The 22,214-nt window shown below is 42.8% G+C and overlaps 1 protein-coding gene across 10 annotated transcripts in view; it reads left to right on the top strand.

Moving 5' to 3' along the window:
• The window catches only part of KLF8 (KLF transcription factor 8), a 458,675-nt gene that overhangs the window by 375,116 nt on the left and 61,345 nt on the right, over window positions 1–22,214 (top strand). For 4 of the 10 annotated variants that reach the window (XM_056539896.1, XM_056539897.1, XM_056539899.1 and 1 more), the window contains exon 6: window positions 16,694–20,016. The exons of 5 other annotated variants lie outside the window; for them this stretch is intronic. In XM_056539896.1, the coding sequence (XP_056395871.1) occupies window positions 16,694–16,875 (182 nt within the window). In that variant the 3' untranslated portion in view covers window positions 16,876–20,016. Of the gene's footprint in view, window positions 1–16,693; window positions 20,017–22,214 lie in introns of those variants that run through there. One more of the 10 variants, XM_056539900.1, reaches the window with a different exon arrangement.

Here is a 22,214-nt window from a genome sequence, read left to right as displayed (position 1 = left end):
TGAATATAACCCTTACCCCTCACACTGATCACCTACTTAAGCAGTCATATCCCTTTAAATGGCAGACACAATCTCTTCAATATTTAGGTGTCCGTGTCCCAGCGGACCTATCCGACTCCTTTCGTATTAACTTCCCCCCTCTCTTGCACATTCTTAAAACTGATCTAACTAAATGGGATTGCTAGGACTTCTCATGGTTAGGACGCATTAATATTTTCAAAATGAATATCCTACCATGCCTCCTCTATCTTTTCTCTTGCATTCCCACGCATATTCAATGTTCTTTCTTCAGAGAGCATACTTTCCTCCAATCCAGCTTTGTTTGAGTGTATAAACGCTTGCGCCTGGCAAGACATGTCCTCCGTAGACGAAAGTCGGAAGGGGGTCTGTCTCTTCCGAATTGCCTTTTGTATTATCTGGCTGATACCCGTGTTCTTGATTGCTTCCATAGTAACCAAGATAAACAGTGGGTGACCTTCGAGAGCCAAATTGTTACTGTGGATCCTACATTTATACTCTGGATGTGGCAGCCTCCTTCCGCCTCTCGCACTCACAATACTCTACCTCCAATAATAAACTCTATAGACAGGGCACATTCTGTATATTTGCCCCGTTTGTCACTATACACACCTGATGGTCCTCTCACTCCTATTTTTGGCAGCCCTGATTTCCCCCCTGCACTAACGTCATCCTCATTTTGTCCCTTGTCAGGAGAGATGGCCATCCATTTTCCTCATTGCTGTCTGGTTCGGGCCTAAAATCTATGTCTGATATCATAGGGGACACTCCGCTTTCTATTCTCCATACTTTTCAATATAATCAACTTAGGGATTTTGTTATGGCCTTTTAATGTCCTTTTTTAAGGGTCTTCATAACGGAACATTATAACTGCTCTTTAAAACGGAAGAACTTTATAGTGTGAAAGCAGCCTAACCCACTTCTACAACTCTAACAAACATGTTCTCAATCTCCACCAAGAAGTTACCAACTTTAAACTCTTCTGTGTGTCCTCCACTCCGGTTTCTCATGCAGTTTGCACCTTATACACCCTTCTTTTTATACGTGACCACTAAGTCTCCGCTTCCGTTTCGGTCCTCATGAGAGAATTAAATTGGTCACCCACTGTCTGACAGTGATTGCTAACAAGCCTTGAGTTTATGTCATAAGACCTCTGTTTCCAGCAAAGCACAGGAAACCAATGGTGGATGTTACAGAGTTCCAGCCATGCTGTCCCGCATGTATCCATCAGTCCCTGATTATTGTTGGCAAAGTGGTTGCCCTGATCGACACATGTCTCACATTTTGCTTACCTGCCCTAGATTCCTTTTGGTCCAATGTTTTAGAGGTGTCCCATAAACTCACGTCTCTACCCCTGCCTAAACAACCTTCCACGATTTTGTTATCTATATTCACCCAAGCTGCTTCCCCCTTAGGTTCCAAATTAGCCCATTTCTTACTAATGGCAGCCAAAACGGTAATACCCTGTAACTTGAAATCTGAGAAACCCCCATCCTTCTCTGCTTGGCTTACTGAAGTTTCACACATTTGTCATATGGAAGAATTATTAGCGGATTACCGGATTTAAAATGCCAAATTAACATGTTGTTTGGGCCCCCTGGTTGACGTTTATGTCTTCGCCAGAGTTTGAGAGCCTCCATTTGGAGACTTCTTAATTATTATATCTGTTTGCATGTCGGCTGCCTGCCAATCCCCACCCTGGGGGTCGATACACCCAGTGATCCATACATGGTTTGTGTAGCCCACGAGGTGAGTCCTACTCTAACCTGTATGTTCTTCCTTCTTCCCTCCCACCCTACTACTCCTTGTAGCGCTTCTCTTTTTTTTCTCCCCCTTCCCTCTTTTTACACCTCCCTTTCCCTCTCCTCCTATACTCGTTCCTATCCTCTCCCTACTCCCCTCATAACCCCCTCCCCCCCCCCCTTTTCATTCCTTTTGGTTTTAGCACTGGAGTATGATTTTGGGTATTTACCTTGAATACGCCATGCTTTATTTTTACTTCATTGATACGTTTATTGAGAGCATTTTTGTTTAGTGCTATTTTTGACATTTCAAGACTGTGGCTTTTTTGCCTGCCCTCTAATTGATATTTCTTTGCCGCTCTAGTGCTTATTATTGAGAGCGATCATTTTGTCTAGACCCCCCCCCCTTTTTTTTTTCTTTTCATTTGTTTATAGTTTGTACATTTTATTGAAACTTTAACAAACATTTACTGTATAAAAAAAACATAAACTAAATTGGGTGTCGCCATAATAGTACTGAATCAGTGAATAAAAATAACATAATTTTTACCATACATCAAATGCCATAAAAATGCCAAAAATCTAGAAAGTGAGTATTTACACCCCACTGGCGTTAGACAGATCTTTGGAATAGTGGGCTGTGCAAATGAAAAATTTAAATTTTCATTTTCACGAACAACTGTTCCAAAAATCTGTCAGACACCTGTGGGGCGTAAATGCTCATTGTACCCCTTATTACATTACGTGAGGGGTGTAGTTTCCAAAATGGGGTCAAATGTGGTCATTGTTCTGGCACTATGGGGGCTTTGTAAACACACATGGCCTTCAATTTCAGACACATTCTCTCTCCAAAATCCCAATGGCGCCCCCTCTCTTCTGAGCATTGTACTTCGCACACAGAGCAATTTACATCCACAAATGGAGTATTTTCTTACTCAGAAGAAATGGGGTTACAAATTTCGGGGGGCTTTTTTTTACTATTTTCCCTTGTGAAAATGAAACATTTAGGGCAACACCAGCATTTTAGTGAAAAAATTTTTTTTTTTCATTTTCCCATCCAACTTTAATGAAAATTCTTCAAACACCTGTGGGGTATTCAGGCTCACTATACCCCTTGTTACGTTCTGCGAGGGGTGTAGTTTCCAAAATGGGGTCACATGTGGGTATTAATTTTTTTGCGTTTATGTTAGAACCACTGTAAAATCAGCCACCCCCTGTGCAAATCACCAATTTAGGCACTCTCACCCCTGAGCCTTGTTGTGCGTCCGCAGAGCATTTTATGCCCACATATGGGATATTTCCGTACTCAGGAGAAATTGCGTTACAAATTTTGGGGGTCTTTTTTTGCTTTTACCGCTGGTGAAAATATAAAGTATGGGGTAACAATTTAAAGTTTTTTACACCAACAGGCTGGTGTAGACACCAACTTTTCCTTTTCATAAGGAGAAAAAGACCCCCAAAATTTGTAGTGCAATTTCTCCCGAGTACGGAAATACCCCATATGTGGCCCTAAACTGTTTCCTTGAAATATGACAGGGCTCTGAAGTGAGAGAGCGCCATGCGCATTTAAGGACTAAATTAGGGATTGCATAGGGGTGGACATAGGGGTATTCTACACCAGTGATTCCCAAACAGAGGGCCTCCAGCTGTTGCTAAACTCCCAGCATGCCAGGACAGTCAGTGGCTGTCCGGAGTTGTTGTTTTGCAACAGCTGGAGGCTCCGTTTTGGAAACACTGCCGTACAATACGTTTTTCATTTTTATTGGGGGGGGGGGACAGTGTAAGGGGGGGTGTATATGTAGTGTTTTACCCTTTATTATGTGGTAGTGTAGTGTAGTGTTTTTTGGTTACATTTGCACTGGCGTGTTACGGTGAGTTTTCCGCTAGGAGTTTGCGCTGCGGTGAAAAATTTGCCGCAGCCCAAACTTGAAGCAGGAAACTTACTGTAAACCTGCCCGTGTGAATGTACCCTGGGGCAAATCTCCAGCTGTTTCAAAACTACAACTCCCAGCATGTACTGACAGACCGTGCATGCTGGGAGTTGTACTTTTGCAACAGCTGGAGGGCACACTGGTTGGAAAACCTTCAGTTAGGTTCTGTTACCTAACTCAGTATTTTCCAACCAGTGTGCCTCCTGCTGTTGCAAAACTACAACTCCCAGCATGTATTGATCGCCGAAGGGCATGCTGGGAGGTGTAGTTATGCAACAGCTGGATGTACCCAACTACAACTCCCAGCATGCTGAGACAGCTGTTTGCTGTTTGGACATGCTAGGAGTTGTACTTTTGCAAGATCTAGAGGGCCATAGTTTAGAGATCACTGCAAGATGATCTCCAAACTGTAGCCCTCCAGCTGTTGCAAAACTACAACTCCCAGCATGCCCAAACAGCTGTCTGTGCATGCTAGGAATTGTAGTTTTGCAGCATCTGGAGGGCTACAGTATAGAGACCACTGTATAGTGGTCTCAGACTGTAGCCCTCCAGATATTGCTAGGCAACTCGCCGACTTCCGTACGATCCAGGTAGCCGCATAGCCGTCCTCTGCTGCCACCGCCAATCGTGTCCCGCTGCCATCGCCGATGGGTAAGTGGACTAAGGCGCCGGTCCTCCTCGGTTTCCCCGTCCTGTCCCGCCTATGCGCCGATCGCCGACATGGGGGGTCTGATGACCCCCCTGGGCATTTGTGCGGGGTGCCTGCTGATCTATATATGCAGTCACCCCGGTCCGTTCCCCGCCAGGTGTGCGGCGGGGACCGAAATTCTACATGACGTACGCGTACATCCTTGGTCCTTAAGTACCAGGGAGCTAGGACGGACGCTGGAAGTTTTCATACTCCCCAGTTTTAAAGTCCTTAAGGACTGAGAGCGTATGGATACGCCCATGGGAATTCCGGTCCCCGACGCTCACCGGGCGGGGAACGGGGGTGACTGCTGATACCTATCAGCAGGCACCCCGTGCAAACCCCTGGGGGGTCCCGAGACCCCTCATGTCAGTGATCACCACAAATCGTCGGTCAATTCAGACCAACGATTTGCGGCTTTTCCGGGTCAATCGGGTCTCTGGTGACCCGGGAAAATGGGTGAATGGGGCTGTCCGAGACAGCCTCATTCACCCTTACCCTGCAGGAGTGAGGCGGCACGGGTGCCGCCTCACGATCACGTGATTGATCGGTCGGAACGACCGATGAATCACGACCCTGCTGGGCGGCGATCGGGATGGCGAAGATGGCGGAGATCGGCGCCTGCGGGGGTCTCCTACCTTGCCCTGATCCGGCAGGGACGACAGAAGCAGCAGGATCGGTGGCGGTCCCGGCCGCAGGGTACAGCAGGAGGTGATGCCTGTTCACATCCGGCTGTTGCTTAGCAACAACTCGCAGCATGCACAGCCAAAGGGCATGATGGGAGTTGTAGTTTTGCAACAGCTGGAGTTCCAACTACAACTCCCAGCATGCCCTTTGGTAGTCTGTTCATGCTGGGGGTTGAAGTTATGCAACAGATGGAGGCACTTTTTTATATGAAAAAGTGTGCAGCCAGCTGTTGCATAACTACAACTCCCAGTATGCACAGACTACCAAAGGGCATGCTGGGAGTTGTAGCAGTGTGCATCCGGGCTGTTGCAAAACTACAACTCCCAGCATGCCCTTCGACTGTCAATGCATGCTGATTGTTGCAGTTTTGCAACAGCTGGAGACACATTGTTTGTGAAACAGAGTTTGTTACCTAACTCAGTGTTTTGCAACCGGCATGCCTCCAGCTGTTCCATAACTACAACTCCCAGTATGTATGGTCTGTCAGTGCATGCTGGGAGTTGTAGTTTTGAAACAGCTGGAGGTCCCCCCCCCCCCCCCCCAATGTGAATGTACAGGGTACATTCACATGGGCGGGTTTACAGCAAGTTCTGCTGCAAGTTTGAGATGTCACAACATATAACCACAGAGACAGTAATTATGCAAAAGAAGTCTATAACCTTTATTAGAGTGATTATTAAAAACACATAAAATGGAACAGGTACAGACAGATAAAAATAGGTGGCTCAAAGAAGTGGTATGAAGCTAAGTAGCAGTATTAATAACAATTGATTGGACAGATGCCTGAATGGATATATACAAGAAGCCTGCTGCAAAGTCATATAAAAATGACCAATATGTAAACAGGTCTACCCACAGAGCTGTACAACAGTATGAATATATAAGCTAATCACATAACTAAAGGGTTACCCATATGGAAATGCAAATCCACATAACAGATAAGGTGCAGTGTTACCAATACAATAAATGGGGTACTACCTTGTAGTGCACAAAACTGCTGCCAGTGTATTGGCAGGTATCGGCCACCACAAACAATAGCCCACAATACAGGTAGGTATAACACCGCACACCAACCGCGTGGAAAAACAGGAAAACCCTTACCACTGAGACCGCCACCCCAACGCCGTTTCGCATAGAGCTTCTTCAGGGAATGTATGGTGACTAATACAGACATTTCATTTATATGCCCCCAACACCAATCACAAAACAGAAAATGAATAACAATAAGCATCACCTGTATGTGTACACGCTTCCTCTATCTCGCATGGCCGCTGCCATCTTGGACCGCACTGCGCATGTCCCGGCGTCTAGACAACGCGGTGCGTCCACCACGTCATCACGCACGGAGAATGCGCAGTAGGAGTCCGGCCTGTGGACTTGCGAGATCTCGCATAACCACTGGTGAGAGTGCGCGCCTGCGCACATCCCCCCAGGTCAGCGTATTGGCCATTGTATGTGAGGGCAAACAGACGGGAAATAGACCATCACTATAAACATCATAAATGTGCAATATAATATGATACATTCACAATGAATTTCAAGTGGGACATGAATAACTATCTAGGTCATCCTATTTAAAAGATAAAGTGCAAAATGAATATGAAAAGTGAATATGAGAAGAGAAAAAAAAAAAAGTGCTTGAGTGCTACAAAAATGTGCAAACCAGTGAACACACGTGACTGAGTGTGTCAATAAATATCATAGTTCAAATAAATTAATATATGTGCATATAAAAACTACATATAAACATATCTATAGGAGATATAATTGTAAAACATATGTGTAATATGTGCAATTCATGTATAATATTATACAAAGTGATGGATGTATAGTGACAACAAGATTATTTTAAAAACCATTAAATATTCTATATGTAATCCATATGTATAACATATGTAAAGATAATTGAAACCACTATTTAATATTAACCAGATTAGGATACTGTATATAAAAAGATATACAAGAAAACATTTTTAAATAAAATTTCCTGAGATTAAACGTCCAGCACCAAAACACATTTTCGGAGGCCAAAGGCACATATATGCATGTTCCATATTCGTGATCCTTTGTCACCTTGATGAATCTGGGAAACAATTATACACAAGACAGGTGATAAGACACTACAAACATCCACAATAAAACACCAACCGACAAAAAAGAAGAAAAGAAGGGGGGGGGAGAGCAAAAAGAAAGAGAGAGAAAGAAAAAGAGAAACGAAAAAATGATAAATAATAATAAAAAAAATAATAAAAAATAAATAATAAAATATAAAATAAAATAAAAATAAATGTAAAAATAAATTTAAATATGAAAATAAAAATAAATATAAAAATAAATATAAATAAAATAAATAAATGGATAAATAAAAAATAAATAATAAAAATAAATAAATATAAAAATAAATAATAAATAAATAATAAAAATAAAATATATAAATATATAATTAAAAAGAGTAAATGAAATAAATACACAAAACCAACAGATGACAAAACAACAACACAAACAACAGAACATGAGACACATGACGCCAAACAAATCCATATAAACCACAAAACATAAAAGGACAATCACAGGCCAAGCCAAGACAAGAGGGCATATAACAGAATATAAAACCATAAATTGAAAATTAAAAACTGGATCAGTATACGCATTTAAATGTAAGTAGGTGGAGCAATTCATTTAAAAAGGGCAAAGCTGTTATAATCATTTAAACCATATGGTTTAGTGGTTTTCAAGGTATAAATCCATCTGGATTCCTTTTGCGCCAAAATCTTGTGGCAATTTATCCCCCTAGGGCCAACCAGAACTCTGTCTATCCCTCTTACCTTAACCTCTTAAGGACCCAGGGCGTATGGATACGCCCTCACACCCTGGGCCTTAAGGACCCAGGACGTATCCATACGCCCTGGCGTTTTCCGGTCTCTGCCGCGCGCCGGGCAGAGATCGGAACCGGATGCTGCTGAAATGCTTCAGCAGGCATCCAGGGCAAACGCCGAGGGGGGCCATGTAGGCCAGGACCATGCTAACGTATAAGAGCGAGGTGGCAAGCCTGCCACCTCCTCCTATTCCCTGCGATCCGTCTGTTAGTTAACCGACCAATCGCAGGGGGGGGGGGGGGGGCGGTTACTTCCTCCCGCCCTGCCCGGCCCCTTGAAGTCCAGAGAGGACGGGAGGAAGACCGGAGGACGCGGCGGGGGACGGGGGAGTGCTGGGGCCCGGCCCCGGTACTTACCTCGTCCCTGAAGACCCGGATCCCGGCGATGAAGTCGGCGGCGGCAGCGACAGGTGAGTGGATCGTCAGCCGCGGTCGGGCCCTTTACAGCAATGCACGTCGCCGTAAAGCGGCATGCATTGCTGTAATGGGACCCTGTATACTACAACTCCCAGCATGCCCAGACAGCCCTTGGTGTCTGGGCATGCTGGGAGTTGCAGTTTTGCAACATCTGGAGGTCCACAGTTTTGGGACCACTGTGCCCTTCCAGATGTTGCAAAACTACACATCCTCAGCATGCCCTTACTGTCCAGGCATGCTGGGAGTTGTAGTTCTGTAACATCTGGTCCTTCAGATGTTGCAGAACTACAACTGCCAGCATGCCTGGACAGTTTTGGCATACTGGGAGTTGTAGTTTTGCAACATCTGGAAGGGCACAGATTGGGAACCACTGTATTAGTGGTCTGCAAACTGTAGTCCTCCAGGTGTTGCAAAACTACAACTCCAAGCATGCTGGGAGTTGTAGTCGGCAACATCTGGCTCTAAAGATGTTGCCGAACTACTACTTCCAGCATGCCTGAGAATGTTTGGGAGTAGTGGTTTTGCAACAACTGGAGGCACACTGGTTGGGAAACATTGTCTGTTTCCTTACTCAGTGTTTCCCAACCCGTGTGCCTCCAGCTGTTGCAAAACTATAACTACCAGCATGCACTGATAGACTGTGCATGCTGGGAGTTGTAGTTTTGCAAAAGCTGGAGATCCCCCCCCCCCCCCTGTGAATGTACAGGGTACATTCACATGGGCAGGGGGCTTACAGTGAGTAAGCTTGCGATGCAGCAAATTTTTCGCGCCAGCTCAAACTCGCAGCAGGAAACTCGCTGTAACCCCCCGCCCATGTGACTGTACCCTAAAAACACTACACTAACACAAAATAAAATAAAAAGTAAAAAACACTACATATACACATACCCCTACACAGCCCCCTTCCCCAATAAAAATGAAAAATGTCTGGTACGCCACTGTTTCCAAAATAGAGCCTCCAGCTGTTGCAAAACAACAACTACCAGTATTGCTGGACAGCCGGGAGTTTTGCAACAGCTGGAGGCACCCTGTTTGGGAATCACTGGCGTAGAATACCCCTATGTCCACCCCTATGCAAATCCCTAATTCAGGCCTCAAATGCGCATGGCGCTCTCACTTTGGAGCCCTGTCGTATTTCAAGGCAACAGTTTATGGCCACATATGGGGTATCGCCGTACTCGGCAGAAATTGCCTAACAAATTTTGGGGGGCTTTTTCTCCTTTCACCCCTTATAGACCAAGGGGTCTAGTTTCCAAAATGGTATGCCATGTGTTTTTTTTTTGCTGTTCTGGCCCCATAGGGGCTTCCTAAATGCGACGTGCCCCCCAAAAACCATTTCAGAAAAACGTACTCTCCAAAATCCCCTTGTCGCTCCTACGGATCTGAGCCCTCTACTGCGCCCGCCGAACACTTTACATAGACATATGAGATATGTGCTTACTCGAGAGAAATTGGGCTACAAATATAAGTATACATTTTCTCCTTTTACCCCTACAAGAACATGCGAGTGTAAAAAATTAAGATTGTGAATTTTCTCCTTCACTTTGCTGCTATTCCTGTGAAACACCTAAAGGGTTAAAAGGCTGACCGAATATCATTTTGAATACTTTGGGGGGTGCAGTTTTTATAATGGGGTCATTTGTGGGGTATTTCTAAGATGAAGACCCTTCAAATCCACTTCAAACCTGAACTGGTCCCTGAAAAATTATGAGTTTGGAAATTTTGTGGAAAATTGCTGCTGAACTTTGAAGCCCTCTGGTGTGTTCCAAAAGTAAAAACTTGTCAATTTTATGATGCAACCATAAAGTAGACATATTGTATATGTGAAAAAAAATAAAAAAATATTTTGAATATCCATTTTCCTTACAAGCAGAGAGCTTGAAAGTTAGAAAAATGCTAAATTTTTCATAAAATTTTGTGATTTTTCACCAAGAAAGGATGCAAGTGGTCAGATGTTCAAAAAATGGCCGGGTCCTAAGGAGTAAAATGGCTGGGTCCTTAAGAGGTTAAGCAACTTGCTGTCACAGTTATGATAGTCATAGAAGTGGCGTGGGAGGGTCGTCAAATTGGACACGTCTTCAATTTCTCTCGCGGCTTCAATCCCCAATACATGTTCAAGGACTCGCCTCCGTAGTTCCCTAGAGGTCAAACCCACATATATTAGGCGGCATGGACAGGTCGCGTAATAAATTACGCCCGATGTGCAACAATTGATGGAGTGTGTAATTTTAAAGTTTTTTGTCCCTGTAGAATCACTGAAATCTTCAGCTTTTTCTACATTGACACATGCAACACATCCTCCACATGACTTGCATCCCCATTTGGGGCCTTTAGATCCAAAAATTCCCGAGCTAGACCGACCTTTATGGTGACTATGCACCAATATGTCTCTAAGGTTTTTGGCTCGGCGATATGTAATAGATGGTTTCACAGATAGATATTGATTCAAAGTAAAGTCCATCTTCAGAATTGACCAATGTTTATTTAATGCTTGTTGCATTTGTCACCACCTAGTGTTATACACCGAAATGTATCTCACCTGAGAGTCTGTGTTTGGCCTCTTCTTTTGCACAAGTAGTGTTGATCTGGATGTTTCCTTAGCTCTCCTGTAGCCCTTGTGTATATCTTCACTCCGATATCCTCTCTCCTTGAAACGATTCTCAAGATCTTTAGCTTGTTGTTCGAAGAATTCTTCAGTTGAACATATCCTCCTCATACGGAGGAATTGACCTGTAGGGATGTTGCCAATTAATGGTCTTGGATGGGATGAGGATGCGTGTAGCAATGAGTTGGTTTGAGATGTGGCAAATTTTCCGCCGCAGCTCAAACTCCCAGCAAGAAACTCATTGTAAACCTCCGCCCGTGTGAATGTAACCTAAAAACATCACACTAAACTGCACCTACACAAAATAAAAAGTAAAACACTACATATACACATAGTGTTTCCACGGCAGTGTATACACGGCAGTGTTTCCAAGACGGAGCCTCCAGCTGTTGAAAAACAACAACTCACAGTATTGCCATACAACCACTGACTGTCAAGGCATGTCGGGAGTTTTGCAACAGCTGGAGACACCCTGTTTGGGAAACACTGCCGTAGGGTATTTTTGTGGCGGATTCAAATCCCCAAATTTAGTCCTCAAATGCGCAAGGTGCTCTCTCACTTCGAAGCCCTCTCGTATTTCAAGAAAACAGATTAGTGCCACATATGGGGTATCTCCGTACTCGGGAGAAATTGTGCAACAAATTTTGGGGGGCTTTTTCTCCTTTTACCCTATATGAAAAGGTAAAGTTGGGGTCTACACCAGCATGTTAGTGTAAAAAAAAAAATTATTTTTACATTAATATGCTGATGTTGCCCCATACTTTTAATTTTCACAAGCGGTAAAAGGAAAAAAAGACCCCCAAAATTTGTAACGCAATTTCTCCTGAGTACAGAACTACCCCATATGTGGGCTTAAAGTGCTCTGCGGGACCACAACAAGGCTCAGAAGTGAGAGCGTGCCATGTACATTTGAGGTCTAAATTAGTGATTTGCATTGGGGTGGCTAATTTTACCGCGGTTCTGACATAAACGCAAAACAATAAATACCCACATGTGACCCCATTTTGGAAACTACACCCCTCACGGAACATAACAAGGGGTACAGTGAGCCTTAACACCTCACACGTGTTTGACAAATTTCCGTTAAACTTGGATGTGAAAAAAAAAATGTTTTCACTAAAATGCTGGTGTTACCCCACATTTTTCCTTTTCACAAGGGAGAAAAGGAAAAAGCTCTCCAAAATGTGTAGCCCATTTCCTCTGAGTAAGAATATACCACATATATGGATGTTTACTTTAGTGCTCTGCGGGCGAACTACAATGCACAGAAGAGAAGGAGCGCCATTGGGCTTCTGGAGAGAGAATGTGTCCGAAATTGAAGACCATGTGAGTTTACAAAGCCCCCATAGTGGCAGAACAGTGGACCCCCCCCACATGTGACCCCATTTTGGAAACGACACCCCTCACGTATTGTAATAAGGGGTACAGTGAGCATTTACACCCCACAGGTGTCTGACAGATTTTTGGAACAGTGGTCCGAGAAAATTTTAAATAAAATTTTTCATTTGCACAGCCCACTGTTCCAAAGGTCTGTCAAATGCCAGTGGGGTGTAAATGTTCACTGCACCCCTTATTTAATTCTGTGAGGGGTGTAGTTTCCAAAATAGGGTCACATGTGGGGGGGTCCACTGTTCTGGACCACGGGGGGCTTTGTAAACGCACATAGCCTCCCACTTCTATTCCAACCAAATTCTCTCACCGAAAGCTCAATGGTGCTCCTTCTCATTGTAGTTCGACCTCAGAACCCTTTACATTCATATATGAGGTATTTCCATACTCAGAAATGGGGTTACAAATTTTGGGAGGCTTTTTCTCCAATTATCCCTTGTGAAAATGAAAAATTTGGGGTAAAACCAGCATTTTTGTGAAAAAAATCGAATTTTTCATTTTCTCGTCCAACTTTAGCGGAAATTTGTCAAGCACCTGTGGGGTGTTAAGGCTCACTGTACCACTTGTTACGTTCCTTGAGGGGTGTAGTTTCCAAAATAGTATGCCATGTTTTATTTAATTTTTTTTGCTGTTCTGGCATCATAGGGGCTTACTAAATGCGACATGCCCCCCAAAAACCATTTCAGCACAATTTGCTTTCCAAAAGCCAAATGTGACTTCTTCTCTTCCGAGCATTGTAGTGCACCCTCAGTGCACTTGACGTCCACACATGGGGTATTTCCATTCTCAGAAGAGATGGGGTTACACATTTTGGGGGGCATTTTCTCCTATAACCCCTTGTAAAAATAAAAAAATTTGGGGAAAACCAGCATTTTAGTAAAAAAATGAATATACACATCCAACTTTAACAAAAAGTCGTCAAACACCTGTGTGGTGTTAAGGTTCAGCGGACCCCTTGTTACGTTCCTTGAGGGGTGCAGTTTCCAAAATGATATGCCATGTTGTTGTTTTTTTTGCTGTTCTGGCACCATAGGGGCTTCCTAAATGGGACATGCCCCCAAAAAGCCATTTCGGAAAAACTCACTCTCCAAAATCCCAGAGCACTTGACATACACATATGAGGTATTTCCTTACTCGAGAGAAATTGGGTTACAAATTTTGGGGGGCTTTTTCTCCTTTTACCTCTTGTAACATTTAAAAAACTTGGTCTACAAGAACATGCGAGTGTAATAAATGAAGATTTTGAATTTTCTCCTTTACCTTGCGTCTATTCCTGTGAAACACCTAAAGGGTTAACACACTTTCTGAATGTCATTTTGAATACTTGGGGGGTGCAGTATTTATAATGAGGTATTTCTAATATGAAGACCCCTCAAATCCACTTAAAAAATGAACTGGTCCCTGAAAAATTCCGATTTTGAAAATTTTGTGAAAAATTGGAAAATTGCTGCTGAAATTTTAAGCCCTCTGATGTCTTCCAAAAGTAAAAACATGTCAACTTTATGATGCAAATATAAAGTAGACATATTTTATATGTTAATCAATATATAATTTATTTGGAATATCCATTTTCCTTACAAGCAGAGAGTTTCAAAGTAAGAAAAATGCAACATTTTCATGAAATTAGGGGATTTTTCACCAAGAAAGAATGCAAGAAATGATGAAAATTTGATGAAAATAATTGGAATGTTGTGTGACACAAAATCATTGTACGGGATCATTAACATTATAGTTGTTGATGGTTGATGGTTCGGACATTTACGCACGTGCCGTTACCAAATATGTTTTATTATTTTTTTACACTTTTTAGCCAATAATGTGAAAAACGGTCGATTTTATTTTTTTATTGGGGGAGGGGCTTTTTCCTTCTTTTTTTCCTTTTATTACATTTATTTTTCACTTTCTATGGCCCCATAAGGGACTATTTATAGCAATCATCAGATTGTTAACACTATTCAGTGCTATGCATATGCATAGCACTGATCAGTGTCATCGGGGATCTTTTTCTCTGGTGGTCTGCTAGAATCCAGACAAGAGAACAAGACCCCAGGGGAGCGGAAGAAACAGGGGAGGAGACCTCCGCCCGCCATCATGCATAATTGTATCTCCGCAGTCGTGCCATGAGCAATCAGATCAGCCCGTTACAATTGTTGCAGATACCATGATCAGTATTGATAACAACATCTGAGGGGTATTGGGGGAAATCAGTGCCCATACCGATGGGTCCCTGGCTGCTGATAGCAGGGACTTGCCGTGCATGAAGTGAGGCACAGCTCCTGTGCTTGCTTCATACATAGGATTTAACACCTGTGTGGTGTTAAGGTTCAGCGGACCCCTTGTTACGTTCCTTGAGGGGTGCAGTTTCCAAAATGGAGTTAGAAAATGCAGTTTCTAATATGGGGCATGGAACATCTTAGCTATGAGGAGCGATTAAAGGAGTTACAATTGTTTAGTCTTGAGAAGAGACGTTTAAGGGGGGATATGATAAACGTATATAAGTATATTAATGGCCCATACAAAAAATATGGAGAAAAACTGTTCCAGGTTAAACCCCCCCAAAGGACGAGGGGACACTCCCTCCGTCTGGAGAAGAAAAAGTTTAGTCTCAAGGGGCGACACGCCTTCTTTACCGTGAGGACTGTGAATTTATGGAACGGTCTACCTCAGGAACTGGTCACAGTAGGAACAATTAACAGCTTTAAAACAGGATTAGATACATTTATGGAACAAAATAACATTAATGCTTATGAAGAAATATAAAATCCCATCCCTTCCCCAATATCGCGCCACACCCCTACCCCTTAATTCCCTGGTTGAACTTGATGGACATATGTCTTTTTTCGACCGTACTAACTAACTATGTAAATATACGTTCTGGTGTGCTAGGACCTCCATGACATACATTTACATCCTATGTCCTTAGGGTGTTAAGTGAAATGTCTCTCTTGGCCTCTAAATCCACATCAGGAAGTAACCTGTAGATTAATAGCATATGGTAGAGTGATGAGGCACTCACTAGCTACTGTGCACAAGTTTTTGTTTATTCTTTGTGCGGTTAAAACATCAGACAGGTTAGGGCCTGGATGCCACACAAGTGGAACCATAATAACAGCCGTTTCACACAGTCATGGTGTTTCTTCAAACTACTGAGTAGTCTGGAGAAACACCTTGGATTTCTGTCATGACAGATCTGCAATGGAAAAAAAACTGAACATACCTTTAGATCACTTTATTACGTGCACATTGTGATACATTACTGGACTCCTTTCTTCAAAAGTCCAATTAAAATGCAAATAAGTACAATAACTGTACTAAATATGTATTATTCTTTATTTATGCTTAATAGACGTTATTAACAAAACATATGATTATGTATTTTGTAAACTCTTTTGAAAAAGGTTTTGTGTTTTAATCCTACTCTGCCTTTAGTGGTAATATTCAATTGTTGGAAAAATGCATGCATGTTAATTATATACTAGACCTTTGTTAAAGAGATATTCAAAGTTAAAATGACTTATCCTCTTCCACAGTATACATGTCAGATTATGGGGATCAGACTGCTGGAACCCCTGCAATCTCCCTCAATGGGTCCTTGGGTCACACATTCATTGTCTATGGAGCTGCTGAAGATAGCTGAGTATAAGGCTCGGCTACCTTTAGCAGCTGCCATAGAGACCTCAGGTGCCGTCCTAGAGATCGCTGAGGTCCCAGCGGGCCACAATCGGACACTTCTCACTTATCCTGTGGAAGGGGATAAGTAACTTGGAATATCCCCTTAGCTATGTTCACACTGGAGAATGTCTGCACAGAAAATTTCCGTGCGGACATTCCCCCCCCCCCCCCAATAGAGAAGCGTCAGCAGAACATGCAGGCGCTGGGACTGCTTGGAAATGCGCAATCTCATAGACTGCAATGCATTTCCGTGCAGACTCTGGAATCGAAAGCAGGTGCTTCTGCTGAAATGTTGTTGTGATATCAATGGGACTCAATTCCACACAGAAATTCCATTGTGTGAACATACTCTTAGAGTTCACACAACTTGACTAAAGACTAAATGCTCAACATAAAAACAAAAATTACCCTATACTCAAGGTAGGCCTCCATTACTGGCTTGAGAGGCCCCTAGGGCTCCTATCCAGCAGTCACTGGCTGGCTAATTTCCCCTCACACCTAATCACACAGGAGTCCAATCGGGACTCCTGCACCCACCTCACACAGTAGTCACAGGAGGGCTCTAGTCACTGAGGAGAGGCAATTCTTTTGTACTTTTTTTTTTTACTTTTTGTCTCTAATTGCACTTAATTGGACATAACCCATTCTACTATTTTTATTTCTTCTTAGGAGAAAAGCCGTATAAATGTACATGGGAAGGTTGTACGTGGAAATTCGCCAGATCAGACGAGTTGACTCGACATTTTCGCAAACATACAGGCATTAAGCCTTTTATTTGTTCGGACTGTGACCGAACCTTTTCCCGCTCAGATCATTTGGCTCTTCACCGTAGGAGGCACATAATGATGTGACATTGTTTTATGGATGTATTGTAGCATGGTGGGAGCAAAGGAAACTTTGAGATTTCATTTATTTCAAATTTATTGCATATTACTCTTATTTCATAAACTGCTCAGAATTTTAATCCGGTATCGCGTTCAGCTTTGTTTTCAACGTCTCTTTGTCATGTATAGCTCTATTTTGGTTGTATTCTACAAAGTCATTTCCTCTCCTGTCACCTTCTACCACAGAAAGCACAGTAGTGAAGAGTTTTTTTTTAATTATTATTACTCCTCCAGCATCTTGTTCCAGCACCCCTCCCTTTTTCTTGAAACAATAATATGGAAACATACTTTCCTGCATCTTCTAGACATAGGACTTTATGACGTGAACACAAACTCTTTATTTAAAATCTTTTCAGGTAGAAGAAATGGAAGCACTGCAAATCTGTCCTCACTCAAATGAAGCTGCAAAATTTACTTTCAACTTGAGGAACTGCCGTAGCTGTGCTGGTGGAGCCTTTTAGTTTTGTGTTGATTAAAACATTAGTGTGCAGATGATGAACAAACTTCAATATTTTGGCAATTCCAATACTACACCTAAAATGCCACTGTTCAGGGTCACTTTAACCAAAAATGGAATTCCCGTATTTAACATATTAATTATCTGTCTTCATAATTATACTGCTTTTATTTTAATTTTCTTTACTTTATTCTGTATATTTTTTATTCTACCATGCTCACAGACTGCAAAATGTGTGCATGGGCCCCTAAAACATGTTTACATATATGTGTGTGTGTTTGTGTATATATATATATATATATATATATATATATATATATATACCCACTGTGTGTGTATATATATATAATAAAGGGGTAAGTATTCTCCTTAGGGATGAGCACCGCTTCCAGTGTATGGAGATTCAAAAAAGGCCAAGGAGAATTCTGGCTTGGCATAAAATCCCAATCAGTTTCTGAGAGTCCGTAACTGGATCTAAAGCTGATTTTAGGGAATGCTACCTGTAAAGGTCTGTGAAGGTGGTGTAATGAGCTGCTTTGCTTTTTTTTTTGCAGTTATACTTGGGTGGACAAATGCTGCAGCTAAAAAGCAATATGCCAGTTAATATAGGGGCATGGTCTGTATTATTTTCATCTATGTGTTCAATGTATTTATGCTTGTATTCTTGCTAGTAGACGCCGGGCAGAGAGAGTGAAAAGCCGGTTGCTTCATTCAGAGATTTTCACTCTCTCTGCCCGGCCACTACTGGCAAGAATACAAGCATCTTTCAGCCACCCTCCACAGGTGGAGGCAGCCCCGCACATCAACTTCATGCGATCATGGATGTTGAGCTCTGAGCCCAACATCATCAGGTATGTAGGGAATCAGTAGCAGTGATTTAATCCCCTCCTACCACTGGTAACGGCACTAGGCAGCGCCTTTCCCTGTCTGTTCTTTTTGTCTCCGCATATCTCTTCAATGTATTAATGTATGCTATATTAACTATTTCTGTGCATGTGCTCCGACACACATGCTCTCTCACATAGGGTTTAGCTTATAAAGGCTTGCATTCCAGTTCTGCGTAAAAATATTAGCACATTTTTGCGCAGGCCCCATTTAGCTAAAAAATAGCAACTTTTTCTTTGTTCTCCCCATTTAGCTTATAAATAGCAACTTTTTCTTTGTTCCGTGCAAAAATCGATAGCGTTGCGCAAAACTTTGCAACTTTTTTACACCCACTTTCCAGTGTAAGCATTGATAAATTCCATTGTGATGTATAAAAATTACTTTGAACACAAATAAAAATTATGACAACAGGCCTTGTTCACCTCAAGGGGCTTTCCAGTTTTATGTCTATCTCATGATAACATTAACCCCTTAATGACCAGGCCCATTTTGGCCTTAAGGACCAGACCAATTTTATTTTTGCATTTTTGTTTTTTCCTCCTCGCCTTCTAAAAATCATAACTCTCTTATATTTCCATCCACAGACCCATATGAGGGCTTGTTTTTTGTGTCACCAATTGTACTTTGTAATTACATCACTTATTTTACCATAAAATGTACGGCGCAACCAAACAAATATTATTTATGTTGGAAAATTGAAAAGAAAACCGCAATTTAGCAAATTTTGGAAGGTTTTGTTTTCACGCTGTACACTTTCCGGTAAAAATGACATGTTTTCTTTATTCTGTGGGTCAATACAATTAAAATGATGCCCATGTTATATGCTTTTCTATAATTGTACCGGTAGAAAAAAATCTCAAACCATTTTAACAAAATTTGTATGTTTGAAATTGCCCTATTTTGACCACCTAAACCTTTCAAATTTTTCTGTTTATGGGGCGATATGAGGGCTCATTTTTTGCGTCATGATCTGTAGTTTTTATCAGTACCACTTTTGCTTAGGTTTTACTTTTTATTAATTTTTTTTTTAATAAAATGTGACAGAAAACTTTTGGACTTTTAAAAATGTTTTTACATTTACGCCGTTCACCGTACGGGATAATTAACAATATGTTTTAATAGTTCAGACTTTTACGCACGCGGCGAAACCAAATATGTGTATTAATTATTTTTTTAATGCTTTTTGGGGGGAAAATGGGAAAAACTGACGTTTTACTTTTTTATTGGGGGAGGGGATTTTCAAATTTTTTTACTTCTTTATTTTAAATTTTTTTACACTTTTTATGTCCCCATAGGGGACTATTCATAGCAGTCATTTGATTGCTAATACTGTTCAGTGCTATGTATAGGACATAGCACTGATCAGTATTCTCGGTGATCTTCTGCTCTGGTCTGCTCGATCTCAGACCAGCGCAGAAGACCATGAGAGATGGCCGGAGCAAGTTGAGGGGACCTCCGGCCACCATGCTGGATGATCGGATCCCCGCGGCAGATGGATGTCCGCCATTAACCCCTCAGATGCCGTGATCAATACAGATCACGGCATCTGAGGGGTTAATGGCGGTCATCCGCACGATCGGGGATGTCCGACATTACCTGCGGGTCCCTGGCTGCTGATAGTAGCCGGGACCTGCCGTGCATGGCGGCGCATAAATGTACGTCATGGTGCATTAAGTACAACGTCACCATGACGTACATTTACGTCCATTGTCGTTAAGGGTTTAAAAGGAATGTATCATTTATTTCATTTTTAAAGGGGTACTCTGCCCTTAAACATCTTATCACCTATTTAAAGGATAGGGGATAAGATGTCTGATCGTGGGGATCCCACCGCTGGGGACCCCCACGATCTTTCCTGCAGCACCCCCCGTTTCGCTCTGTGCAGCTGAGAGGATCGCTCTGTGGCTGATGACGGGTGATGCAGGGGACAGTATTGTGATGTCATGGCTCCGCCCCCTTGTGACGGCACAATACTCCATCCCCTGCATCGTCCGTCATCAGCCACAGAGCGATCCTCACTCTGTGCAGCTGAGAAACAGGGGTGCTGCAGGAGAGATTGCAGGGGTCCCCAGCGATGGGATCCCCAGGATAAGATGTCTAGTGGCGGAGTACCCCTTTAAATGTAGAAGAAGAAGAATATGTTTGTAGATTTCTTTTTTAAAATTTTTATGTTGCCATTTTTTTTTAAATTTTTTATTTTAGGTCTACCACATAAGAGGCATACACTTTTATTTTCCCTGTATTGTCTCCAGCAGCAAAGTGTGTTTTAACAGTTGCAATGAGTAACAGATAATGGTAATTTAAGAGTCAGTAGACTAAGATGAAGTTTACAATACATAGGGAGTATTTTTGGCTGGACAGATTAACCCGTTAAGGACACTGGGCATACAGGTACACCCTGACGTTCTGGTAGTTAAGGACACAGGGCGTACCTGTACGCCCGTGGGAATTCCGGTCCCTGCCGCTCGCCGAGTAGGGACCGGACCTGGATGCCTGCTGAAATCATTCAGCAGGCACCCCGTGCAAACCACTGGGGGGGGGGGGTCCAAGTCAGATCAGCGATTCCGGGTCAATCGGGACCCCGTTCCGACACGGCATCTATCACCCTATAATCGTCCTGATTTGTTGGCCGTTACGGACGACGAATCAGGACTCCTGCTGTGGGGGTGTCCCTAACGACACCCGCTCCGCCCCTATTCCGGAGGGCGACAGCAGGTGCCGGGAGTGAATACCTAGAGTGTGAATACCCGGAGTGGAGACAAGGCGGCGGCAGGCAGGATCCGGCAGAGCAGCAGCAGGAGGTAAGGCTGGCCTTTTTCTGTTGCTTAATAACAACTCCAAGCATGCACAAAAGGGCATGCTGGGAGTTGTTGATATGCAACAGCAGAAGGCACTACTACAACTTCCAGCATGACTTTTGGTAATTTGTTGGTGGTTGTAGCTATGTAACAGCTGGAGGCACATTTTTTCTGTGAAAAAGTGTGCCTCCAGCAATTGAATAACTACAACCCCCAGCATGCACAAACTACCAAAGGGCATGCTGGGAGTTGCAGTAGTGTGCCTCCAACTGTTGCATAGTTACAAGTCCCAGAATGCCCTTCCGCTGTAGTTGTAGTTTTGCAACAACTGAAGGCACACTGGTTGCGAAACACTGAGTTTGTTAGTTAACTCAGTGTTTCGCAACCTGTGTGCCTCTAGCTGTTGCAAACTACAACTCTCAGCATGCATTGATAGGCCATACATGCTGGGAGTTGTAGTTTTGCAACAGCTGGAGGCACACTGGTTGTGACTCACTGAGTTAAGTAACAAATTCTGTGTTTTGCAACCAATGTGCCTCCAGCTGTTGCGTAGCTACAACTCCCAGCATGTATGGTCTGTCAGTGCATGCTGGGAGTTGTAGTTTTGCAACAGCTGAAGGTTTTCCCTCCCATGTGAATGTACAGGGTACATTGACACGGGCAGGGGTTTACAGCGAGTTTTCTGCTGCAAGATGCAACAAATTTTCTGCCGCAGCTCAAACTCCCAGCACGAAACTCACTGTAAACCCCTGTCCGTGTTAATGTACCCTAATAGCACTACACCACACTACACAAAATAAAACACTACATATACACACCCTTACACAGCCCACCACACCCCTTTTCTCTTTTTACCCCTTATGAAAAGGTAAAATTAGGGTCTACACCAGTCTACACTAACATGCTGGTGTTGCCCCATACTTTTAGTTTTCACAAGCAGTAAAAGGAAAAAAAGACCCCCAAAATTTGTAACACAATTTCTCCGGAGTATGGAAATACCCCATATGTGAATGCAAATTGTTCCTCGGGCACACAACATGGCTCAGAAGTGAGAGCGCACCATGTACATTTGAGACATAAACACTAAACAATAAATATTTACATGTGACCCCATTTTGGAAACTACACCCCTCATGGAACGTAACAAGGGGTATAATGCGCCTTAA

The sequence above is a fragment of the Hyla sarda genome, chromosome 9 (assembly GCF_029499605.1).
Source record: "Hyla sarda isolate aHylSar1 chromosome 9, aHylSar1.hap1, whole genome shotgun sequence".
NCBI lineage: Eukaryota > Metazoa > Chordata > Amphibia > Anura > Hylidae > Hyla > Hyla sarda.
This window is presented reverse-complemented; position numbering and strand designations above follow the sequence as displayed.